The following is a 25,921-nucleotide window of genomic DNA, read 5'->3' as shown; positions in this document are numbered from 1 at the left end:
GACATACAAACAGAGAACCATTGTTACCCGTTTAAGAGATGTACTTTATTCATTTTAACTTCAAAGTACATGAAGCTTATAACCAGGAAGTAGCCACACAGTAGCTGTTAACCAATATACATTGGCACAGCATTTCTTCTTCATAAGCAAAATAATCTGCTGCAACAGAAAATTTGTTTATGGATCGTAAAATTTTGCTACACATTACTAGAGCAGTATAACTGTAGAGGTGTTCTGCTCCCATTCTTTCCAACTCTTTCAGGTGAATTACCAAATTTCTAGAGCAACTCCGACCATCAAAAAATCCTTAACAAAAAAAAATAAAAAATATTGATAATCTCATTAAAATATCAAATTTCAACTATACTCTCATGTATCTATAATTTGAGTTGAACTTATAGATGTCCTAAACAGGCCCCAAGCTATCGACGTGGCTTAAATTTGGAGAGAAAATCTTGTTCTAATTTGACTTAATCAATGCAGACACGGTTTTGTCTCTAATTTAGTCGGGGAGGGGATGGGGTTAATAATGTTGACAGCGGCGTTGATCTGATCATCGAAATCGATTTGGTTCGATTTTATCTATACTTAATGTCGTAAAAATTATAATCTGACAGTTTTGATTTCATCATATCTTAGTATCGAATTATGTATTGAATTTTTTTTATATTAATTTATAAAATAATATTTAATATTTGCGATCTCTTCAAAAAAATTGTAAGAATGAAAAGTTATTTACGATTTGAATCAAAATAATATCATATTTTAAATAGATTTTTCGAATTTCAAAGAGGTCCCCAAAATCACATAACTATTATATAGTAAAAAATTAAAATTATGAAAAAATTTCAAAACGGTTGATTATTATATGATAAATATTGATACACATATCATGCAAATTTTTACAAGATATTAACTTTTTAAATTATATTATATTCATAAATGAATGGATATGTTAATTAATTGATAATGACCCTATTGGCATTGCAAAAATATCTGTTTTATGTAAGTTGAATAATTTGCAAAATGGACTGGCCTTAATTTCAGGTACGAACACATATAAGTTAATAAAATTTTATAACATTTGATCTAAAATTTTATAAAATATATTTTTAAAATCATTTTAAAAATATTTAAAGTCTGTGATATGATATCTGATTCAACAATATTCTCTCACCTAAAATATCTTATAATAATAATTTTGACTTTTTGTAAGTATTTTGAGACAATACTTATATTTTCACCCGTTATTTTTCAAAGAAAAATTCAACAAAAATATAAATATTAAGATTTTATTAAGAAAAAAATTGAAGAAACATAATAACCCTCTTGCAAAAACTCCAAGCTCGAGGATATATAAAGTAAACCCTAATCCCTAACCCTAAAAGTCAGAAGCAGAGTATTCTCAAGTCTGAATTCTCATGGCTGCATCGAAAGTTCTAGACCGGGACACCCTTAATTACATACATGAAAAGTTATATGCACCAAGAATTAAAAAGAAGGAGGACAAGAATTTTGTTCCTCGGCAATACTCCTCCATTAAGAAGCTAATTCCTGTTGTTCTTGATCTTATTCAAGTCGATTACAGCACCTGGTCTGCTCTTTTCCGCAATGCTGCTCGGGATCATAATCTTCTCCATCATATCGATCCAACCATTCGTGCTCCATCACTTGCTGATAACACTATAGTCACTAGACGTGTTGACGATGATGACACCTTTCTTTGGCGTCGACAAGATGCACTTCTTCTTACGTGGATTTATGCCACTATCTCCCCCTATTTACTTGCCCGAATAAAATTGCATCGTATTACTAATGCTATGGATGCTTGGGCACGTCTCCGAGATGTCTGTCAGGAATATAAAACATATGTGAGTATAAAGAAGAGAAGGCTGTTTCACAAGACTGATCTCACTGAAGACTATGATCATGGTGTTGATTTGATAAGCGGTTTACCTGATGATGTGCTGATTTACGTGCTCATCTTAACTGGTGATATGAAAACAGCAGGGAGAACCAGCATTCTTTCCAAGAGGTGGAAACATGTTTGGACTCACCTCATGGATCTAGATTTCAGTATCGATCCTGAAACTATTGCCTCTCTAAAATTAGCATCTTATCCCCAACCTGAAATGTACAAGTTTGCTGAATATCTAAAATTAGCATCTTATCCCCAACCTGAAATGGACAAGTTTGTTGAATGGGTTAACCGCGTGATGAGTGCAAACCGAGCTCCATATCTTGATAGCCTCAGAATACATATGCCCCTCAATACTTGTTATGGCTCTCATATTCACAATTGGGTCCAATATGCCTTTGTCAAAGAGGTTCACCATTTGGAACTCAACTTTGGACCTGATTACGAATATCATAACAATTGTCCCAGAATCAATTTTTCCGACATTTTTTCCACCAATCCTGCCTTAATTCTCAATACTGCACTCAAATCTCTTCACTTGGACACAGTGATTATAAAAGGACCTTTAATCCAATGGGTTTTAACTAATTGTCTTAATCTTCAACATCTGTCGCTTCACAACTGGAGCAGTGATGATGATGCTGCCTCTTCAGAACACTCCCGGAAACTTGCTGCCTCTTCAGAACACTCCCGGGAACTTGTTGTGTCATCCCTTGGGCTGAAACACTTGGAGTTTTTTCAAAGCTTGTGGCCTCTTAAGTTCAGAATTCTCCGTGTATTTGCTCCAAATCTTACTTCCTTTATATTTGGTGAGGCTGATATTGATGTGGAATATCGTAGCATTCCTTCACTTGTGGATGCTACTTTTGTAGGGGCGTATCTTCCTGATTCGGATACCCTATCTGGCATGGCTTCTCAGCTTGAAAAACTGTCGGTTAACTGGTACAAGGTTAGTTCAATACCTGCTATAATGTCATATGTTCTGCTGGTTTCTTAAATTCCTAATAAGTTTATTCTGTACTCTGTGCACAATCTTGATGCTTTTGCACCTTTCTAATTTTGTAGCTCCGCTCTGCATTTAGTGGATTCCCAACTTTTGCTAATCTTCAGCAATTAGAGATAGTTCTTTGGCAACAGGATTATGACCTTATTCTATCGACCTCCTTAATAGAGGCGTGTCCCCTGTTGCACACATTCAAGTTGAAGGTTTAATGCACCTTTTATATTTAATTTTACTTTTTTTTATTAATTTTGCCATGTAATGATTGTATGGTCTCAATTCTTATAAGTTGGATTGTTTTGATATAAGTTGGCAGGGCAGGCAGTGTTTGACATGAATTTATGTTGGTTTGCAGCTGATGTATCACGACCAGGCAAGACGAATTTGGCCGTCCCATACTCAGCAAATTGTAGCCCCGGACAATGCTCAAGAAAATGCAATACGTTGCCACGAGCAACTTAAGACTGTAGAGTATCGTGGATATGCTGGATGTGCGATTGCTGCAGAGCTTGCCATTTGCCTCGCTCAACATGCTCCCAATCTTCAGAGGTTTGTTTTTTATACTCGTCGGCCTGAGACAATAGAAAACCCACGCACAGTTTGTACGTCTGAATATGGGGATCGAATGACAACTAAGAGGAGTGTCATAAAGCATCTTGTGAAACGAATTCAAGGAACACAAAGTCGTGTTAATGTGGCGATTCTATAACTGATAATGGGCGTTGGGGGCTGGTTATTGTGGGAGCTCTGGTTTACTCTGCTTAGCTTAACCTAAGTGTTTTTTCATATATTATAAGTTCAACTAGCAATTTACTTAAGATTTGATTATTTACGGGGTAGAAGGAATTATCCTTTTCTATGGAATATTTGATACAAACATGTCTGCTGGAGTTTATTGAGAAAAATAGTTCTAGATTCTGGTTACAAGATACTTGTTCGACTTCATTTATTTAAATATATGTTCTAAGAATTTTCGAGATGAGCCGAGTCCAACCCAGAACCTGGGATGATGGAGGAAAAACTCTTAATCAACTATCCAACTGTGCTCTAAGGCAAAGATTACTTAGTTACATGAATTAGAGCTGGTTGGCTAAGTTTAAAATTATGACTTATGAGTTAAGATGATTTAATGTGATAAGCGAGGAGTTTGGATTATTTGTTTGGCTAAGTTTGACTTACTAATGATTTGTGGGTTATTAAAAATGTAATAATAAAAATAAAAGTGATTTTTTATAAAGAAAAAAATTTAAAAGAATCAAGTCACTGGAAAAAGTTTTTCAAACGGTTGGGTTATGGCTATGCAATTTCATGTAGAAAAAGTATGATAGTAAAGAGATTTCAAAACAATTGCGGATATAATATGGATCTGACTTTGTTATAAAATTTAACAATGATGAGGAAGAACAAGTGATGAGTTTTTAAAGATGAGGAAGAACAAGTGATGAGTTTTCTAAAGAGGAATATTAGTTGTGATCGAAGTTTACCAGAATGTTTAAATTTTTTCCAATTTGTCAACTATTAGACTCAGTTGGATAATCATGTATTTTGAAGTTTACCGTGAGAATTATAGCCACATTATATTTGTTAAACAGTTTACGTTGGTGCAACATCTTCTTCTGCATAAGCATAATGATCCGTTAGCAACAGAATATCTCAATCCTGCAAGTAAGAAACCGGAGCAAATTAGCCTAAAGTTAACACCTGCATTGCTACTTTTTCTGTAAAATTTATTTTCGGAACTTTGTCTTCCATCATTATTGATTGAAAGCTGGAGAGGGAAGGTTTTAAAATCATGATGCAGTCATCCACTTTCATTTCTGCAAAGTGTAAACCAGACTGGTATAATATTTAATGACTACATAAAAATAAAACAAGAGGAAAGAAAGTGGAGTTCTCAGTGACTATGATGAGGGATCTGGCCACTGGCCAGTAAGGTCATCCTCAACCTTTGTGATGTGAAGCATTACCATATGATATGATTCTTGGAACGAGCTTGTAGCCTTATAATAAGAGACCAAAAGTTCCGATGAAAACAAATGCTAATAAGGACATGCAAACGGAGACACCAGAGTACAAATTACAAACAGAGACGATTGTTACTCGTTTAAGTGCTGTACTTGATTCATTATCTTGACTGCATGGCTTTTACTAGTGGAGTATTTAGCTGAATTAGTGAAGTATAGTAGTGTTTGAAGTTGCACACAAATTAGGTTGTCTGGTCCTTAATATAAGACACCGAGACTTTTTGCACACAATTCTAGGTCTTTGACCATCTACTTAAAATTATTTTTTTTTAATTTTTCTTTTTCTGAATTAAAATATTTGATATATATTTTAATTCAGAAAAAGAAAATTTTAAAAAAAATAATTTTAAGTGTGTGATCAAAGCACCTAAAAGTGTGTGCAAAAAGTGTTGGTGACTTATAATAAGGATCAGAGAGAGTATCATATTCATCCGGATTGTATACCCGAATCCTGTTGGGATTGTAACAAGTTTATTAAACAGTTGGTTTAGTTCTTAGAATTTAGTATGACGGAGCAATATTCTTTTCCGATAAGAAATATAGGATACACGTAATTATCACAAATCACAACGACTGTCTTGTTCAGTTGTTCGGGTTTTTTCCCACTTTAAATTTTTTCCAATTTCTGAACTTCCATTTTGTTCTAAACTTCCATTTTTGTTATACCGAAATTGCAAATAAAAAGGATGGGAGCATGCATAATCACATAATCATGCCACACGTGTTTACAGCTTCATAAATAACAAAGTTTTTATTAGAAAATCATGACTTAGTTACTTCTTTGGTTGCTTCTGTATCTTGAGAGCTCTATCCACCGTCAAATACCAGCCACTCCTAACCCATAACTTCATTGAGAGTGTTTCCTAGATTTTGGTGGTCAAACTCAGTATTTAACAATAATTATACACCAATTAAGTTTGATTATCTTCTTTTATAATATTATATATGACTAATAAAAATAATTTTTAATGGAAATGTATATATTGAATATTATAAGGATAGATTTTGATTGATTAACAAAAAGTAGTTAAAAGAACAGAAACCTTGGTTGAATAATTATAACTTTTGCAAATTTAATTTTATATTGAATATAAAAAATTGATGCATTCAAATTAAAAAAAATATTCATAAAACCCCTACTTTCGAGAATATAGACAATAATATTATAAATATTTTGTAATAATAAATGCTTGATAAAAACACATTGGAAACATATAATATATACACGCAGTCAATTAAATACATATATAATAATCACATGCAACATATATAATAACCAAGTTTTCTCCTATTTCTTATTTCTCTTAAAATCCAAACTCCTGGCTTTTATTAATTGCACAGAACTTTGACATAACTTTTAACGGTAATAAAGCAATTATATAATCTGAATAAAATAATTACTTATACACCATAATCACGTTATTTAAATAATTATGCAACTCTCATGCAATGACAATCTTCTATTTATTACCATCATCATTTTCATCAATTCTGTTAATCTTATTCTTCAAAACTAAGTCACTTAAAAAAAACACACACCGTGCTTTTCTTAGAGCACCTCTTTTTTAAAAATTAGACTTACTTTATTAAATAAAAATATTAAACACATGTTAAATATTAATTTAATTAGAATACTATATAAAAAAATCACAAATCGAAAAGGTCCGGCAAAACATGACAGTAATTGAATATATATTATATACATGATAATTATGACTGAAGTTGGACCATTATTTAGTTTCTGAGATGGCTTAAAAACATGAATGTTAAACAAAACAACAAAAACACAAATTTGTACCTTTCTATTGATATTTGATTGTAAACCCTTCTGTCATCTACTTCATCACATCCTAAAAAACACATATTGTACATGAAATATTCATGCACATCTATCCCTGAAAAACTCTATTGTACCACACAGAGTGGAGTATCATATGAAATATGTCGTATTTTATAGGCTGGGAATGCCAAAGAAAATGTTGTTGTACCTGCTTCACTCTCTGTTGCAGTATTTGATATCTTCTGTCTGAGATCGAGAGAAGAATGTTCTTCAGATTTGGAAGATCCTTCTCTTGTATGAAAACAGCGAATGACTCCCAGTTCAAAATTTCGAAGAATGGTGGCACAAAGTTATCGGATATTATTACAGGCACACATTCGAAGTAGATTGCTTCCACTACTCTAGGACTGTTGACTTCATAGCCTTTTGGACATAAACAGTACTTGCTACTTTTCATGTACTCGGTGTAGACTCTGTTTTTCTTGGACTTGGGCAGTTTTTTGAAGATCTTGATGTCGGGGTCTTTGTCTTGCCATTGTTGTAATAACAGGGGACGGAGATATCCATGCATCTGGCCGGCAAAGAAGGCAAGTATGGGTCGTTGGCGAGGAGCATTGCCTCCAAGGTCTCTTAAGGGATTCTTCTTTGAACGAACCATTGTTTCTGGAAGAGACACATCCTTTCCCAATCTAAAGCCTTCTTTGATATCGGCATTGCACAGAGCTTTAATGCAATTGTTGAAACGTATCCGTGTTTCAGCTGGCGCCTGAAAATATGACATATGACGATATTGTTAGCATCTCCTTCACAATTTATGTTATTGCAATGAACAAACTTGTAATCAATGATGGCATTTGGCAATCTTAAATGTAACATGCAGTAATGTTTTCACACCAAAAAACAGACAATGCATACTCTTCAGATATAAAAGGTTTGCTACCATCGAAACATAAGCTATATGTGACATACCCAGTCATGGCAGGCAACAAAAAAGTGATCAGTTCCACCAGTTCTGTTCCAGAAGGGGTACTTCGCGACAATCAGGTCAAGGTACTTGTCCAAGTATTTGATCAAGTTTGTGCGACTGTGAGAATCAGGAACGTACAAAGCTTCTTCTAGAGTACGTGAACTGAAAGGCAAGTAAAAGAGGTGTGCTTCTTTTGGGTTTTTAGTAACATATTGCTTATTTTCCTGCAGTAGCTTCATAAACCATCCCTCAGAAGCGTATATTCCAGCGAGTACTGGCGGTGGATGATGGAAAATTGGTTTTTTGCCTTCCTTGTAGATGTATACTTTCAGAGTCTGTTCCATTAATTCATAGCTCCTACACTTGATAACAAAATATAATCATTTAAGCAAGTGCCGTGACCAACATTGTTTGCAATTAAGATACCATTAATTTGTGCCTCAGTTGCAAATTTTCTATTTAGCTTAAATCCTTAATAAATAAACTAGTAAAAAATCAGAGAAGACCGGAGAAAACATTAAAACATGGATTTGATAAATGGTAGCTTAATCTCAAAAACTAGGCAGAGAGTTGAACCGTCCTAACCACATACTGTTGTTGCTTCCGGGGCAACCTTATAGCACAAGAAATAATTTCTCAAAATTTGTCAGCTGGAGAATACTATGTGCATGAATCTATACTCTATAGTATACCTGACTCCAAATGAAAATATTTGTATTTACTAGGTAAATGTCAGTATGTAACTATTCGTTGTCTTCAGAGCCGGCTTCAAGGGGAGTCTCCCCAGTTATTTGCCTGGGGCCTCCAGCAGTACAGGGGCCTCCAATATATATACATACATGTAGTATTAATATTTATAATTATTAGTTATTAATTATATTTAATAAAATTATTAAAATAATATCTATTCTTCTCCCGTTTACACCAGTTTAGGAATATGGACAGTACTTTAACTTTAGGCCCGTGTAATAGAATAAAGAGTAACAATCATTTTTATGCTCTGTTTCTTAGTTGAGAATTATTTTTACTACTGCAAATTTTTCACGTGATTTTAGTTCATCAAATTTTAGATTTTGGTTCAAAAATACTAGGGCCTCCGAAATCCTGGAGACGGCCCTGGTTGTCTTCTATATCTTTGTGCATATAATTATACAAATAGATAATTTGAACTTACAGGAATAAGCGAATAAGCTATTCATAATTTCAAAAATGGTTTTCCGTCTAACGTGATGGATTTCAATATCATTATGCATGAACATCGTCACCATCCTCATACCATGCTAATCTAATGTTCTTTTGTCACATATATATGTTTAGAACTGATTTAGGATCAGTTGGTCCAAAACCATCCCTTGCTATCCTTTTGTGTCTACAATCTACATCTTCGTGAGTGTGAAGGGGGGAGGGGGGACTATTTACACATTTCACTTGCTGGTCATACATAATCAGGCCATTCTCACTAGTTAAGAAAATAATATAAATTGGTTAAGATATATACCTCCGAAACATAGATGCATTCCGGTAAAGAGGGGAATATAGGCCTTGGTCATTCTTATTGATGGGAGCACTCTCAATCTGTGATTTTGCATCAAGTAGTCTCTGATCAACTGCTGATGACCATCTTGGTACCTAAAACCCAGGGAAAAGAAGATAAATCAGAACCAGACCAAATCCACATAAACAAATTTACATTATATATCATCAACAAGTGTACACTATTTGTTCTTTTATAAAACTCGATTGGTCTTCTAACTATTAGCATACCGTTGAACTGGATGAAGCACGAATTTTTTTCAACATATCATTCATCTCAGATACAGATAAAACAGGAACTTCTTGACTCTTCGGCCTTTTCTTCACAGAAGAGTTATTAATGCTTTCTGAAGTACCAGGTCCATCAGTGTTGTGAACTTTTTCCTGTGCCTCATTGCTCACTGGTGATATGCTTGGACCACTAGATATAACAGCACTCGTCGTCAAGTTCACACCTGTTGGAGACATTACAGGTGATGCAGATGAAGGGGACATAGGAATGTCACCTAAAATCTCATTCTCTTGTGTCAGGACAACATTATCTTCTGGTTTAGTAGTCAGTGAAGGATTATCTGATGCAGAATTGGATACCAAGGAAGAGTCACTTTCTTGGGTCAAATTCTTTACCTCATTACTTTTAGCAGTATCAGTTTGCACATTGGACAATGGTGTCCGAGTAGAGTTCAGGTTATCAAGATCTGCAGTGTTGCCAGACTTGCTAGTGTCACTAGATAGATTAGCAGGCAGGGGACTGCTCTTTTCAGATACTTGAGTCCTACCGTCGGGAAGTACAGACGATATAATATTACCATATGGAAGTTCCACATACTGAGCCATTAACACAAAGGCAAAAACTAGGCCAATCAACCAAAGCCATCTCCTTGTTTCCACCTGGCATATACGGCCTAATTCACTACTCATAATCAGAAACTGATGAAGCAAGCTGTAAGAACTGCTGATATTTACAAGCCTACAAAATTCCTGGTCAAACAACAAAATTAATCATTAGCAGCATTATGTGAATATCAAGATTGAGTTTACTCAGTTTGCATATAAGAAAATTATACTTCAGCAGCAGTGACAAGGGGTTCATTTTTATTAGTAAGCAAAAAAAGATACTAAATAAAGGTACTCTTCCAGAAAACCTGTCAAAACGTAAATATTCAAACAATTAATCACCCCTAAAAAATTATTGTCAATATCATTATCGTTTAAAAGGTTCTTTTCATAAAACGTAGGGATACATCTTACTGTTGCATTAGTCTCCTAATCATTAAGGTACAATCATATAACTTGCCTTACAGGGCCCAGGGACAACCACCACATTTCAAAAGGATATAATTGCTCTTAAATCACTTACACCGAGTCATACTTCCTCTCTACATTTTATTTCATCCTAAAAGGATAGGTCTGATCCTGCTAGATTAAGTTACAAGGGCCCAAATGTCCACCGCAAAATCGAACATCAATCTAAGGCATATTTCATTTTTACCAAAAACAAGTCTCCGACATCGAAACATGTATACTAATTCAGTTCACACACGGTCAATTCCTATTAGCCAGCACCATTTTCCTACCAGCCAAATTCTACCACAAAATTAGCAGCACCAGAAGCACTAATATCACAAAAATCAGCTAATTCAACCAGAAAACATCTACCAACTCAAAAAAAAGATAAAAAACCATGAGTCAATCAAGAATCAGAATTCAAGTCAAGAACACCCCAGATCAAAAAACCCCAAGAACCCCCCACCCCACATCAAGAACTCAAGTAACTAAGCCATGGAATCAATAAACATTAGCAGAAAATAAACAAGACCCAATTCGTAAATTCAAAAAGGGGTGATTAATTACTTGATCAAGCTAGCTAAGAAGTTGAGATACAGCAGAGCAGCACATACATACCCTTGAAAATGCAGAGAAAGCTGAAAAGTCAAGGCAGTGTTTGGCAACGAAATATACTACCAGTCTCTTCAATCACGCAAACATCATATGACAGATTCTTGATTCCCCATTTTTACCAGCAAGCACAAATTAACTTGCGTGTGCTGTGTGCATAATGAAAGCATGTTTTTATGATTTTGTTATAAGATAGGCTTAGATTTAAGTGAATTTCAAATCTATTTTTTTGCGTGTAAATTTTTTTGATTTATTAAAAATTATAAATTAATTTCAAATAACAACTCTCCAACTTATTAATTACATTTCAATTTGACCAAAATATCAATTTGTCCTAATAAATCTCATATAAATCTTCTTTCTTTTTTTTTGTCACAAGATACTTTCTCGTATACCAAGTACAGTAGCCACAACATCTCTTTCGTTCAAAAAAGTTTACTATCTAATTCTCGGACATGCAGAGAGGACTATAAATCTTGAATCAATAATTTAACGGATTAGTTCTCTTAAATTTCTACAAGCATAATTTGTTTTATTAAAAAATTATTTAAATTTGCATCTAATAAATATCGAGGACTCGAACATCTAAACTTATAAGTATGTAACGTGTGTGTTATTACTTTTATAATCAAAATTGATTATATTTAAATTAATATTTGGACAACACTATAAACGCGAAGATATAGAGAATTATTACTATGGTCTATGCTCGTGAAAAGTGGATCGACCCCGTTGTTGACATAAATATATTCTCAGCCCAGCGCGCCCGCCGACAACGAGACTCGCACTAGTTGCGTAGACAACGACAAGTCGTCCACATGCGACATGTATTAAAAATTCCGGATTCTGCAATATTTATTTGAATTTTCAGAAAATAAAATATATTTCAAGAAAAGAAAGTTTTTTAAGAAGAAATTGTTAATTTTGGGAAAATAAATTCTTCTTTTAAAAACAAGAAAACATTCTCTGAATATTTCTCTTTTATACATTAAAAATCAATAGCTCCCGCCACTTCACCCGCCTTGGACGGAGGGAGTACTCTCAATAAGCACCTGTTACCCATAATCTTGTACTTTGGTATTGAGAATTTCATCACTGTATTTTTGTATGAAATTTTAGTGTTCACGATTCAATTTTGCTCTTCAGAAGATTGAGTTTTCTTCAAATCATAGACTATACAGACAGGCGCGGATCTAGCCCACGAATGTTAGGAGGGCACGAAGCAAATTTTCGGAAAATACCTATATATATTTAAAATTTTGGGGGGCATTTTTATAATTTTATGAAATTTAGAATGGTGAAAAAATGTAAATAAAATTTTTAGAGGGGACACCTATCCCCCGTGTCTCTTCCTACATCCGCCCTTGCATACAGACGAGGTCACTGATCTTTCCTCTTACAGTGCAGCATCAATCTAACATCAATACTCTGAAATGTTCAAAAACTAAATTTATTTCCATTAAGCCACTGCAAGTCTGCAACATTCCAATTTACATTTATACATTGGCACGACAATCTAACATATTCTGGATCCCCTCAATCCATACCAGCTTGTCACCTTTGTTTCTGCATTCGAATTCGATTATCCTCTCTGAAGCTTTTATGCCAAAGTAAGCCCTCCGCTCATCGCTGTCTTCTCTCTCCCTTCCAGGCCATGCTGGAATGTCATAGTAGACCGCAGAGACCACGACTGCAGACACAAATGCTCGGTTTAGAGTCTACTGAGGTAGTACCTTATTCGTCGTGAATAAATTAAATTTTCGGGTTTTGCTTACATTTCTTTTTCTTTGTGAATGTTCCTGCCATGTGCTTACTTTTCATTTTGGCAATCACCTGTTTTTTTTGTCAGTATATCGATATGGAGTTCTGTTAATTTGTAAATAGTAAGGAATACATTGTCCGAACAAGTGCATTATACCATAACACGACATAAGATATAACTACAGGCAGGGACGGATCTAACATGGGATTTCTAGGGGCATTTTTATAATTTTGTAAAATTTAGAATGGCGAAAAAGTGTCAAGAAATTTTCAGGGGGGGGGGGGGGGGGGGGGGGGGCATGTGTCCCCATTATCTTACTAGAAGTGTCTGAATATGAGGTTACCTGCCAATTTGAGCTTATTTTGAAAGAGACTTGTTTCCAGTGAAGATCCCCTGCATCAAGATGTTATTAGAAGTTTGTAATGCTAACTGCTAAATACTTTTGCACAAGTACCATAAAATTTACGAGGAATAGTTACCTTTTCTGGTGCGTTTAAGAAGTTCACCTCCCCTAGAAACAAAGTTCAATGCAGGTGAATAGTTCTGGTCTTTGCCTTCATCTGCTTGCTCCTCGAGCAGGGAAACAGTTGCAGCTCTCTTCTGAAGTCTTGCCCTTAGGGTAGCAGCTCCTCTCAGGGCTGCAATTATAATTGTCGAGCTATAATTGGAATTTTGGTAATTATTGATTGTTTATATGAGTAACATTTAGATGTTACAAGATTTGCCAGTTTGAGGCCTAAATTTCTTTATATAAAGCATCATCAAGTTTAATTACTCAAGGAAGACCAAATTTAGCTTGGAATTGAAGTTTTGAATTTTACGTGTTTGCTGGAAGTAGTTAAAGTATTACCAGTGGCTGCTCCAGCAGTTAGAGTCATGATATCGCCATTAGTCTTTGCATTGATTGCAGAGGTGACCGCTGTTAATATTTGCTCATTATCCGCTCCCAAATCTTCTGCAATCTCAATGCAATGTGATGCTACTAATGCTGCTGCAGTTGCAAGTGCAGTAGATGTCTTAGACGTTGCTTTCGGTTGGGTAACTGATGTCTCTGGAGATGTCGACAGAGAGGCTACAAGTGCAGCCACAGCAGCAGCAACCCCTGCCACTGAAACTGCTGCATGCAATTGTGCATTCTGAGTTCTAAGCTCATGTTTCCTTCGTTCTTTTTGATCTTTTATCCATCTACCCATCGTCTTCCCCCTCATGAGATTTCTGTAGAGCTACATAGATAACAATGACATTGATCACAAGTGAGAAGAGATTGGAAACTAAAATACTGTTAAGCTAACTATAAATATGATAGGTAAATACTTACCCCATTCCTCAGCAGCTGCTGATTCGAAAGAAATTCAGGGTTGAGAGCTTGATGAAGTAAAAACAATTCCTGTTCAGGTAAATCTTGCTTCAGAAATTATAAGACACATACTGCTCAAGGCACTTGTGATTTAATTAAGCCTGCATCTGACTCTTTTTAGGTTCAAAAACCAACCAGTAGTGCTACATGCACAAAATTTGGCAGAAAACGACATGTCAATTTAGGCAGGATGTTTTAATTGACGCTATTAATGCCTATACAGAGGGCCTATTTCAATCAAAAGTTAACACATATATTTTGTGAAAGATTTTGTATTTAATTTTGTGCATGAAGCATTTTCTAAAACTAATCTCTTATATGACGGTGGAGGGCTAGGATCATATTGTATTCTAACAGACGGGGAAAATTAATCATACTTTTAGATGGCTTGTAATCTAGAGGGTTAAATATAGATTAGATATGATTATCAAACCATTTCATTTCATGAAATAATTAACAGTAAATATGTATAAACCTTTGTATCATCGCTTCCTCTTGGAGGAGTTGGGGGCCTATCAGGCTGCTGTGATGGTTGCTGTTGCTGTAAATATTGGGAATTTACGAAAAGGAAAATGATTAGCATCATACGATATGATCACAAAGACGAAACTCAAGTTTAAAGATAGTGGAAACTAAAGTAAACTTTTCTGGTTTGCAGGCAATTAAGTGCAAGCCTTACTGCTTCACTTGAGGCCATAAAGCTTGTAGAATCAGCACCACCAAGAGGAAATAAAGGGAACTTTTCTGCATCTCTGACCGCGTAATCTGTGTGAGAAAGAGCCTTACTGAGCTCCATGGCTGAGAGACTCCATGATCTGGCAAGAAACTCCATGGATTTTGTGGGAGTTTCTGGTGGTGGACATGTCCAAGTTGCAGGAACATCCTCTTCTTTTATGTTCTGGAGCTTATTTTTCGACCCTGAAGACACTGTAACATTTATATAACAACATTAAAAAGACAGAGCTAAAGAGTAGTTATCATGCAGATTGTTCTTCAGTTTTATTGAAAATTTGAGAACTTACTTTTGGCTTTGTGATGAGGGTGGCAAAAAGATGTAGAACAAGGGGAGAATTTTTGTTGAATGTATATAAAAATGGGAAGTCTTGCATGCAAAGATGCAGAAAAAGAGGGAAAGCTGAAGAAAAGAGGGAGTGAAGAGGACAACTTAAAGTGCTTTGTCAAGGAAAATAGAAGAGGGAAAGAGAAAAGAAAGGAAACCAGAGTGCATGAAATCTGTTGAGATTGGTGGTTTAATAAGAGTTCATGGTACTAATTCTAGTACTGTACTGTTTTGAAAATTTAGCAAGACAAATTTACATGTAAACACTTGTTCTAGTTTGAAATTTCTTTTCTCCAAATGCAAGAAACTCAAATAAAAAAATATTTTTATGATAGATCCCGTTTCTCATAAAATATAAATATAGTGAAATAGTCTAGAATGATGGAAAATCTATTCAAAATACACGAAACACATAATATGGCGTCTTAAGTAATGAATCACATAATCCTACACTCACAAACATATATAAAGAGGTGCGTCAAATTTATGAATCAAGACATAACGCCAATTTTCTTAGGTTTCACGAGTAAACCAACAAATACAAAGTGCGTCAAATTTATTAATCAAAAATAGTATGAATTTGAATATGAATCATGAAACTCTATACAGTTTTACGTGAAAATCAGATTCACATAAAAACGTAAAAACTAAGAAAAATAAATAATTGAGTAAGAATGATGATAAAAGGATATAATTTAGCTCACGCCGATCACAAATTTTTGTGAGATGGAAACCACAATCACAATGTTACGTTTTACCGGCAAACAAATATTTGACTCATTTAGCTGGACTTAAAAAAAAACGACTTGTTTGGATATTCGTCACTTATAAGTTACAAAAAAGCTCCAAACCAAAAAAACTAGGTTTAGTAGGTTTTTTTGGCTTATGAAATACGATTTCAAGTACTTAGCCAAAGCATCCCAAAATAACTAAAATAACAATCACAATGTCACGTTTACCAGCAAATAAATATTGGACTCGTTTAGCTGGACTTAAAAAACACGACTTGTTTGGATATTCGTCACTTATAAGTTATAAAGAAGCTCCAAACCAGAAAAAATAGGTTTGATAGACTTTTTTGCTTCTGAAATACGGTTCCAAAATAACTAAAACCCACTCATTTTGTAAATAAATCATAAATCCATGTTGTCAAACACCCACGTTAATTCCTGGTATATTTGTGTTTGTTCTCCGTACTCTATTGCAGAAGTGCTTTAATCTTTATACATACTTGTACATATAAAAGTCACCAATATAAAGCTACGACAAAAAAGGAAGAAAAAAAAATCACCAATATAAAGCCATAAAGAGAGTCGATTAGTAATTCTCGAGCCGCGGGCTTCATGATGACCAGGGTCCATTGTCACTAACCAAAGTGAGATACTCCCTCCATTCCGTTTTAAGTGTCATTTTTTGACTTGGCACAACTATTAAGATATGCAATTATTAGACTATACTATCATTAATATAAGTTTTATTTTCCAATTTTGTCCATCAAACTACCATGAATAACTTTTAATGAGAGTTCAAAGGTAAGGGTATTGAAGTAAAAAGAATATACACTTGTATTGAGAACATAAGTAATTGTCTTGAAAATATAAATGTGACACTTAATTTGGAATTCAAACTTAGTGGGTGTTTGGCAAACCGACTTCTGGGCTTTTTTAACATCGACTTCTGCTTAAATGGAGGTGTTTGGCTAATTATGAGAAGCACTTATATTGAAGCTTAAAAGCCCCAAAAAAGAAGTTAGGAAACCTAGCTTATTTTGGGGATTTAGCTTCTTCTATCACTTATAATCAATATATATCCAAACACTTTTAATAACTTATAAGTCCAAATCAACTTTTCACTTATAATTTACTTATTTATTTTAAGCAATAAGTCACTTCTTTTAAGTCCAGCTAAACAGCCCCTTAGTCAAAAAATGACACTTAAAAAGGAATTGAGGGAGTACTGCTTACATTTCCTTTTGGGCCTTTTCACTTTTCAGGGCTGTGCGTTTCAACACTTTGTTAGATGGCAAATCACATATTCGTAGAAATAATAAATCAGAGTTAATTAATTGATCCGTCGAGATTTTTTCGAATTTTTAAGATAAATTATTAATTTTAATTAAATTAAAATTTAATCGGTAAAATATTTTTAAAAATTAATCGTAAATCCTTCAATGAAGCGAATTTTTCTAAAACACCACACATTACACACTGCTATTAAAAATATTATCTTACTTGTAAACTGTAAGTCAATTAAATTGAGAATCGATTTGATGGAATAACTTGATGATAAAGATCATTCTCAAAAAAAAAAAAAACTTAATGATAAAGACTTATCTCGTATCATTTTCAAAAAGTTTCAATTCGATTCCTGTGATTGTCGTTCATCATCAGATTTATTAGAACAATGATAGTCAGTGTTCGAAGATAATATGTACACATAATTTATTATTATCTCTAGGAATAAAGATATGTTTATATAAAAATATTGGAATAAAAATTAAAATTAAAATATGAATCTACAGATGATAAGTACTGAAGCCAAATAGATTATCTTTTTGTTCATGTTTCATCATTTCTGCAAGTGTAATCATGCTTAATGATAATAGTGGTGCACTAATTTTCCAGGCCTACCATTTCATGCAATCAAAAACAATAAACTCTAAAGCAATGCTTCTGTAATCATAATATGGAGCCGCAGATTTTAAGGGAAATAATGCAGTGGAACCTGACGTTGAAGAACTCATCTTAAAAATGCAGCATTTAAGGTGGTGTTTGTTTTGGAGAATCAGTTTCTCCTTCTAGCTTCTACTTCTTTTGACCCGTTTGTGTAAAGAAGTAGAAGCACTTTTAAGAAGTTGAGAATGCTAGCTTCTCTCTCACAGCTTCTGCTTCTTTTCCAAACACTTTATTAACTTATTTACTTATCACTTCTACTCCACTTCTTTACTATAAGTAAGAAGTCACTTCTTTTAAGCTAACCCAAACAGCCCCTAAATATGTGCAGAACGGGAAGGGTAAATAAAACTTCAAAGATGTTCCAACAAAATAAATGAATTTGTCACAAGCTTGCATTAGAAAGAATCCTCGCATTACGAGTATGACAACTAAAACATGCTGTAGAGTACTCCCTCCGTTTCAAAATGTCTCTTTTGAAGAAAAAATTGTCTCAAAATAGTTGTATCTCTCTTCTTTTAACAAATATGTATTTCTATATTAATTGTGATTTTTCTGAAACTCAACATTAATTTCATCTCTCGTTAACTCTCTATATTTATGGTGATTTTTTTGAAACTTAACTCTGTTCTCATTTATCAATACACTAATTAATGATAGGTGAGATTATAATATCTAATCAACTTTTTTCTTAATATACGTGTTTTTTTCATAAATGAAGACCGAAGAAGTATATTGATAAGTGTCGAAAGACTTCACCATCTCCGCGTGGGCCGGTGGGAGTCACCTAAATCCAATTTCTAGGCTTTAATTAGCCGCGGTCGAAACAAGCGCACCAATCACTCAATTAAAAATACAAGTAACATTGTAATATTGATTACTACTTCCTCCATCTTATTTTAAATGTCCATTTTATCAACAAAAAAAAAATTCAAATTATGTGTCATATTCTTTAACCCATGTAAAATTTATACTATTTTCCAATATAGTATTAAATACAATCAACAACCCCTCATAAATATATTTAGAAGCATTATGAATGTATAGTGTAATTTGAAGTGAGAGAAGGTCCAATACACAATAATTAATGAGATACGTAATTAATATGTATGAAAACTAAGCTGATTAGTTGTTGAAAGATGATGATTAAAACATTACATTAATTGTTTCTTAATATGTGTGAAAATTGCAAAGTGGACACTTAAAATAGGATGGAGGTAGGGGTGGCAATTTCGGGTAATGGGCCGGGTTCGGGTCGGGTTGTTTTACCTGGTCCAGTTTTTGGGTCAACCCGAACTCGACCCGAACCCGAAACGGGTTGAAAATTTCAACCCAAACCCGACCTGTTCAGTACCCGATTGACCTGAAAATGACCCATTTTGACCCGACATTTATTAAAATTTAATTATTTTAATTATATTAATTATAATATATTAAAGATATATAAATAATAATTTAATGAGTTATATGTGAACAAAAATATTCTTAATAATATATAAATATATTATAAATAAATGTAATTTTAAATATATATATATAATTAATATAATATATTTTATATATTAATATTTCGGATCAGGTTCGGGTACACTGGGTCAACCCGAACCCGACCCGAGTTTTTCGGGTCAAAAATTACCCGACCCGAAATATAAAAATCCCGACCCTAATTCGTATTTTTTCGAGTCGGGTTTCGGGTCGTGTCAGATTTTGCCACCCCTAGATGGAGGGAGTATCACATTAATAATAATGGGACCCTTGTATGTACGTCAATCACCCAATTAAAAATAACCACATGTCTGTCACGTCATTTGGGAAAAGATTTCGGGAACGAATTTTGGGATATGTAACATTCAAACATTATTGAGATAATATTTTCTCACTTGTACCTCTAATAAATGCATGAATGTAGACTCTTATTCCTTTCTCATGAATTGTTATACAACTTTCAAAAAGGTAATTTTATAATAATAGTAATATATTTGCATAAGAAACTAAGAGTAAAAAAAAAAATTCCAAAAAAATACTCCTTCCATCTCAATTTACATGTCCTTTTTGAAAAAAACACGCATACTAAGAAGAAAGTTGGTCAGATATAATTTTATCTCATATATTATTAATTAGGGGGTTAATTATCAAGTTGGTCACTGAAGTGGGCTAAATGTATCAAGTTGGTCACTGAACTCAAAACGGTATCAAGATGGTCACTGAAGTGGCCATAAATATCAAACAAGTACCTTGAGATATGAATTCAAGCAGTCAAAATATTATTTATAAAGTTTTACACATTATTTTTGAATGTTACCAAAACCAAGTAAAAGGTTATGACTTCTAATATTTATGATAATATATTTAGATTTTATCAAGTTTATTTATTATTTATTTTTAATTAAAACAAAGAAAATAACTATATAATAAAATATAAATAATAAATAAATTTGATAAAATATAAATATATTATTTTAAATACTATAAGTCATAACCTTATAGTTGGTTGTGATAACATATAAAAATAATGTGTAAAACTTTATAAATAACATTTTTATTGCTTGAACTCATATTTTAAGGTACTTGTTTGATATTTATGGTGACTTAAGTGACCATCTTGATACCGTTTTGAGTTCAGTGACCAACTTGATACATTAAGCCCACTTCAGTGATCAACTTGATAATTAACCCTATTAATTAGTGCATTGATAAATGAGAAAAGAGTTAAGTTTCAAAAAAATCATAATAAATATAGTAGATTTAGTGCATTAAGAAATGAGAATAATGTTGAGTTTTGAGAAAATCACAATTAATATAGAGATAAATTGTTTTGAAAAGAGACAAATATTTTGGAAGAGAGGGAATACTTGTATCGTGGGACCGAGGAGTAATAAATGTCAAAATGCCACCGTATTAATTAGGACAGCTGTAACTCCAAAATGCCATCTGTACCCGCACAGTCCATCTTCATTCAGCTTCAGGCCCAAGCCCAGTTAGTCATTGTTTTCTCCGCTGCCTGTGTGTATATGTACGTATACGTGTGAGATGAGGAAGAATCAATGGCGATTCCAAAGAATTAAGATCAATTCTCACACTCTGCATTGTTATGATAGTTGTTTCTATTGCTTTTACTCTCAAATTTGTAAGTAATTTCCTTCCAGATCTTCAATTAATTATTTCTCTGAATCAAAAAGTATTTTTTCGAACGATGATATCAAATTTATACTGGATCTATCTAATTTTCTGGTATTGAAGCTCTAATCACGTTCGTTGTTGCAGTAAACAATGAAGAAAATGCTTCAGAAAGCCGATAAGAATGGTCGAAGAAAGCGCTTAATTAATAAATAAGGTATCTCACTCATTTATATTTTAGTATGTTTAGAAAAGGCTTGTTTAATTAATGTTTTGAATAAATCAGTAAGATTGATAAGATTGTGATTGGTTAGGTTTAGATCTTCTTGATCGGCAATTAAACTTGCCAAAATTCGAGTGGTATCTCACTCATTTATATTTTAGTATGTTTAGAAAAGGCTTGTTTAATTAATGTTTTGAATAAATCTGTAAGATTGATAAAATTGTGATTGGTTAGGTTTAGATCTTCTTGATCGGCAATTAAACTTGCCAAAATTCGAGTGGTATCTCACTCATTTATATTTTAGTATGTTTAGAAAAGGCTTGTTTAATTAATGTTTTGAATAAATCAGTAAGATTGATAAAATTGTGATTAGTTAGGTTTAGATCTTCTTAATCGGCAATTAAACTTGCCAAAATTCGAGTGTGTTTGATTAGCGGTGGCGCTCGATTTAGTGAAGCTGACACGGAAGATGTATTAATGAATGTAGTTCGCTTACCGGATATGTTCCCCGGTGGGGGTCAATAATCGAACATGGAATCAAGCACATATAAATCGGAAAAAATTAATATTTTTTTGGAGAGTTGTTTTGATGTGGAGAAATTAAACTACATGCCATGTATGTTAAAAAGGTATATATGTGCATTTCAAACACTTGTTAATTATTTTTGCTAATTTGGATGGACACCTTTATAATCACCACAAATTTCATTAAGTATCAAATAATATTTACATTTTTGATACATTTCCAACTTTCATTTTGAAGATGAATGCAAGGACTAGCTAGTTACATGGTATTTCGTTAATTTAATATTAAGGTTTTTTTTTCCGTTTAACCATGGATTTCCGGAGAAAACTCCTGAAGTTGCATGCAACAGTCACTGTGGTTTTTTGTTTGCTGTTGATTCCCTTTTTATTATTCTGACTATATTTCCGAGAGTTCTTGATTTCATGAAGATAAATTCCAGTCTTTAGTATGAGTAAATGCATAAAATAGTGGAAATTAGATGTTGTTGTCTTGATGGGATGTTGGAATGTCATCATTTGTATATATAGTCTAGAGTATGTTTTTGCTGAATTGGATATCTGAAATATATTGACATGAGGTACTTTAATGACTACTATTCTAACCTCAGTCACTGTGAATATGTTGAGAGTATAGTCATGGGCTACGTGCTCATTAAATTCTTGCTATAAATTAGTTAACATGGATGAGACTAGAGTTCTCAGGGCACCAAGAATATTTGAGTCCCAAAGTATTTGAAGAAGTGCTCGAGAGAAAAAGGAAATAATACCAGTACGTTATCCAACCATTCTACCAGCGGTGCAAGACAGTTAGTAGCCATCTTTTATGTTTTGTCTTGTTTGGATAAAGTGCATGTGCTAAATGAAATTTCTGGAATGAGAGTCCTGATGCTAAACTCGCTGTTGGATATGATTCAAAAAAAACAAATCACAGTTTAAATTGCACACATATTTTAAACCTAGGTAGATGATTCTAGACAGGTACATCATTATACTCGTTGTTTAAATAAATGAGATGGTTCTTGTTGGTGTTGGTTTCAAAGATAATTTGCAGCAGTATATTTTTTTAAGTTTGCCCTCCTAAAATTTGTATATGTACCTTTAAAAATAATTCTCTCCTTTTAGGTAGTGGCATCAATGGACTGGCCCGAGGTCACCACATACAAAGAACTCTACACACATGGTCAGTGAGAGGAAATATTAAGGAATCTCTACTGCACTTGTGAAACTGAAAGGGGTGTTGTTGCTAGTGGCATGACCAGGTTCAAAAATTGTGGTTTTATATAATTAATTTAACCACCTATGTTCTCTAATCTTTCATTGTTTTTGTAGGGACTATTTGATGGCATTCTACCAGCAAACAGAACTCCGACCTAAACGGATCATATTCTACAGGTTAGGCATGATCTGTGGCACATTAAGCGTGTTTAATCATTACTTATTTTGCACTGCATATATCGTATGGGTTTCTCTTTCTTCAGGGATGGAGTCAGTGAAGGTCAGTTTAATCAGGTCTTGCTGAAAGAGATGGATGCCATTAGGACGGTTGATGTGTTTTATTTTTTGTAAGTAATTACTACCTTCACTTGTTAGTTGTTACCCCTATAGTTCAAGTTTGATGAATGGGAAGATATATCTGTTTTTAAGGTCTGCCAGGCGCTGCAATCAAATTATTTACAATGGCAGGAAATCAACTGATCGGAGTGGCAACATATCACCTGGTTACATATTGTTCTATTGTATCTTTAAAAATCTTTATTATTCTGATTAGCAAATAACTGGCTTTTGTATACCAGGTACTGTTGTAAATATGACCATCTGCCATCCCACTGAGTTTGACTTTTATTTGTGTAGCCATGCTGGTATACAGGTAATCATCTTAATACAAGACTACATGGATTTTGTACAGGCAGCAGTAATAAATGCATGTGTTGTGTGGCAACACAATAGAGATACAAATGTACATATTTATTAATATACAAATAGAGAAACAAATGTAAAGATCTTAATCAAAATAAACACAAATACACTCATATTAAAAAACTAACATGAACCAATGAGATATAGAAACCATTAAAAATCAACTAGTTTATTCAATCTACCAAAACATCTAAGTAAAGGAAATCCAGATCTGTTCATATTTTACCGGTAACAATTAGCTAGTTAGGATATTAAATAAGAACAGAAAATTTATGCTCACTAGTTCTCCACGAATTTAGGAAGCTTGTTGATTGAATATCATATACTAAAACACACAATTTCTACTATACATACTGTGACTATTTTAATGTCATTAGCCTAATTCATAACTTACGAAAAATGCTTATGGAGTATGTAGATTCAGGATAGGTAAATAAAAGGATCAGGGAACATGTAAGCTAACAAACACTGCATTGTATCTTGTTGAATAATGAATTTGTTTAAAATAAAACTTGCTCTGACGCACGTGATCTACGATGGAGTTATATACGCATGCCATTGCATTTACATGTATAGGTTTCCCTATGAACTTTATTTAATGTGATATCTTAATGGACAAAATTTAATATTTTAATATTCTCTTATCTGTTAATGCATTCATAGATTATGACACTCAAAATATTTTAATGGGCAATAGGACGGACTTTGACTTTGTTGTCGGCAATGCACAGACTAATGAGGTTGGTTGGATTAAATCTCTTAGGTGTTTACCATATTGTTGCTTAATAATGCATTTGAAGGATGGGAGGTGATCTTTACTTGATGTAGCAATGAAGATGAAAAACAGATCACCTATTTGTAATATTGATATGCGGATTATGCTTGTCTGTGCTCTATTATGCTTATTTTTGCTCTAATGTTGGATGTTAATATGCTTCCATTATCCTACAAATGGAGTTAGGGTGTTGAAAAGGTGAAACCTCCAACCGGTAGCCCAATATCTATGTTAATGGCTACTCCAGATGGCTCATATGCATTACCAAGCAGTTGATGTTTTTAAGCTAAATGAGTAAGCCTATCCTTCCCTTCCTTTCTCTTACGGGCATATTTCTGTAGTCTTGTCTAATCAGTCCTGGAGTCTCGTCTAATCAGTCCTCTAACTGGAAGATTCTGAGTGAATTTATATTTTGCATTGGTTTTTGGGATAAAGCGGCTTTTACGAATGAGATTTTGTATTGAGTTAAGTTGATAATCTTCCACCAGAAGATTATGTATGAGTTTCTTTGCATAATAATTGGATTATTGCTTCATAGTCCGTACTACCTTGTTTCTTTCACAAATTTGTATTTCACTTTAGCATGCTGGATATTTATGTTGTCCTTGTTACTCTGCATACTGTAATGTAAATGGTCATGTTTTGCTCTATCAATTTTGTGTGGTATAAGTCTTTACAGATCATTAAGACTGTCTGTTCCGCATTCTATAGTAAGGTATTAATTATCGAACTGATACCCGACTTCCCAAATATTGAACTCTCAGGTGTCAGAGATACCATCATATCTCAGTAAATCAGTGTTTGTCGAGCACAAATTGTTCTTGCCGATGATTAGTTGCCCAAAAATACTGTAAGACATACTGTATAAAGAATTCAAGAGGCCGATAACAGCAGCGGAGATAATAAAGGCCGTGATTCCCAGTTGCAAGGTCTGCAATTTTTTCTGTCTTCGAGTCTTTGGAATGTTGCTGTTATGGAATACCCCAGGAAAATATAACTTCGGAATCAAGAAGTTTCGAAAGGTAGCTTGGCAAATCAGCCCAACCAAAGCTGCTCAGAAGTACAACTTAGATACAAGTTGTTTTTTCAAATATGTGTGAGTCCTTGTATTGATATCTATCAGGCTAACGAGTGATGCCACTATGGATATGATCTTGTAGTGAAATTTATATATACATTCATTTATGCACGTATGTATATTAATGTGTTAACTGTACCAAATATTTATCATTTAATATTTTTATTCACGGAAATGTTGGTTTTAACCGATATTAAGAAAATGAAAGGTTTTTTAAATTGTCAAAAATGACCTTAATTTATTATGATTTTGGTGTTGTGATTTAATCAACAAAACTGTTAATCTAAGTAAATCTCACCAAATAATGTTGTAAA

At 33.6% G+C, this 25,921-nt stretch overlaps 4 protein-coding genes across 12 annotated transcripts; 2 read left to right on the top strand and 2 right to left on the bottom strand.

The window, feature by feature from the left end:
* The first annotated feature begins 1,410 nt into the window (after positions 1–1,410).
* Positions 1,411–3,747, top strand: LOC108216215 (putative F-box/FBD/LRR-repeat protein At5g62970). Its single transcript, XM_017388913.2, has 3 exons — positions 1,411–2,867; positions 2,984–3,124; positions 3,274–3,747. Exons 1-3 carry the CDS (start codon positions 1,422–1,424, stop codon positions 3,625–3,627), a joined length of 1,941 nt encoding a protein of 646 aa, XP_017244402.2. The 5' UTR covers positions 1,411–1,421; the 3' UTR covers positions 3,628–3,747.
* Positions 3,748–6,708: 2,961 nt separating this feature from the next.
* On the bottom strand, positions 6,709–11,280 carry LOC108206915 (probable glycosyltransferase At5g03795). 2 transcript variants are annotated; one of them, XM_017377387.2, is made up of 5 exons: positions 11,128–11,280; positions 9,454–10,203; positions 9,188–9,318; positions 7,692–8,046; positions 6,709–7,488 (listed from the first exon to the last, which is right to left on the bottom strand). In XM_017377387.2, exons 2-5 carry the CDS (start codon positions 10,141–10,143, stop codon positions 6,832–6,834), a joined length of 1,833 nt encoding a protein of 610 aa, XP_017232876.1. In that variant the 5' UTR covers positions 10,144–10,203; positions 11,128–11,280; the 3' UTR covers positions 6,709–6,831. The 2 variants fall into 2 exon arrangements, with proteins under 2 accessions (XP_017232876.1, XP_017232946.1); XM_017377457.2 differs by having other exon boundaries at positions 11,077–11,215.
* A 1,089-nt stretch (positions 11,281–12,369) lies between these two features.
* Positions 12,370–15,484, bottom strand: LOC108215131 (VAN3-binding protein). 2 transcript variants are annotated; one of them, XM_017387487.2, is made up of 9 exons: positions 15,263–15,484; positions 14,920–15,167; positions 14,716–14,781; positions 14,202–14,270; positions 13,734–14,106; positions 13,363–13,521; positions 13,227–13,276; positions 12,897–12,954; positions 12,370–12,811 (listed from the first exon to the last, which is right to left on the bottom strand). In XM_017387487.2, coding segments are annotated over exons 1-9 (1,218 nt in total). In that variant the 5' UTR covers positions 15,264–15,484; the 3' UTR covers positions 12,370–12,617. The 2 variants fall into 2 exon arrangements, with proteins under 2 accessions (XP_017242976.1, XP_063946503.1); XM_064090433.1 differs by lacking the exon at positions 12,897–12,954 and having other exon boundaries at positions 12,556–12,811; positions 15,263–15,397.
* Positions 15,485–20,958: 5,474 nt separating this feature from the next.
* LOC108194673 (protein argonaute 10-like) lies at positions 20,959–25,782 on the top strand. 7 transcript variants are annotated; one of them, XR_010290354.1, is made up of 10 exons: positions 20,959–21,099; positions 21,237–21,306; positions 22,960–23,096; positions 23,167–23,229; positions 23,316–23,399; positions 23,482–23,555; positions 23,631–23,704; positions 24,418–24,494; positions 24,716–24,823; positions 25,294–25,782. XR_010290354.1 is itself a non-coding variant. In XM_017361635.2 (9 exons), exons 3-8 carry the CDS (start codon positions 23,089–23,091, stop codon positions 24,803–24,805), a joined length of 393 nt encoding a protein of 130 aa, XP_017217124.2. In that variant the 5' UTR covers positions 20,959–21,099; positions 21,237–21,306; positions 22,960–23,088; the 3' UTR covers positions 24,806–24,823; positions 25,294–25,782. The 7 variants fall into 7 exon arrangements, 4 of the variants coding, with proteins under 4 accessions (XP_017217124.2, XP_063946501.1, XP_063946500.1 ...); XR_010290357.1 differs by having other exon boundaries at positions 24,452–24,494; positions 25,294–25,435; XR_010290356.1 differs by lacking the exon at positions 24,716–24,823 and having other exon boundaries at positions 25,294–25,433.
* Positions 25,783–25,921: the final 139 nt, after the last annotated feature.

The sequence above is a fragment of the Daucus carota genome, chromosome 1, assembly GCF_001625215.2.
Source record: "Daucus carota subsp. sativus chromosome 1, DH1 v3.0, whole genome shotgun sequence".
NCBI lineage: Eukaryota > Viridiplantae > Streptophyta > Magnoliopsida > Apiales > Apiaceae > Daucus > Daucus carota.
Note: the sequence above shows the minus strand (reverse complement) of the source record. Positions and strands in the feature narration are given on the sequence as shown.

Bases quoted from the DNA above. Each gene is read 5' to 3' on its own strand.
- LOC108215131 (XM_017387487.2), bottom strand. The intron at 14,782-14,919 runs GTAAGGCTTGCA...CAATATTTACAG, and splicing joins TTATGGCCTCAAGTGAAGCA to CAACAGCAACCATCACAGCA. The intron at 12,955-13,226 runs GTAACCTCATAT...CAAAAAAAACAG, and splicing joins AAATAAGCTCAAATTGGCAG to GTGATTGCCAAAATGAAAAG.
- LOC108216215 (XM_017388913.2), top strand. From the start codon at position 1,422: ATGGCTGCATCGAAAGTTCTAGACCGGGACACCCTTAATTACATACAT. The intron at 2,868-2,983 runs GTTAGTTCAATA...CTAATTTTGTAG, and splicing joins TGTCGGTTAACTGGTACAAG to CTCCGCTCTGCATTTAGTGG. The intron at 3,125-3,273 runs GTTTAATGCACC...GTTGGTTTGCAG, and splicing joins TGCACACATTCAAGTTGAAG to CTGATGTATCACGACCAGGC.
- LOC108194673 (XM_064090423.1), top strand. The intron at 23,230-23,315 runs GTTAGGCATGAT...CTCTTTCTTCAG, and splicing joins AAACGGATCATATTCTACAG to GGATGGAGTCAGTGAAGGTC. The intron at 23,556-23,630 runs GTTACATATTGT...TTTGTATACCAG, and splicing joins GAGTGGCAACATATCACCTG to GTACTGTTGTAAATATGACC.
- LOC108206915 (XM_017377387.2), bottom strand. From the start codon at position 10,143: ATGAGTAGTGAATTAGGCCGTATATGCCAGGTGGAAACAAGGAGATGG. The intron at 9,319-9,453 runs GTATGCTAATAG...CCTGGGTTTTAG, and splicing joins GTGCTTCATCCAGTTCAACG to GTACCAAGATGGTCATCAGC. The intron at 7,489-7,691 runs GTATGTCACATA...TCATATTTTCAG, and splicing joins TTGTTGCCTGCCATGACTGG to GCGCCAGCTGAAACACGGAT.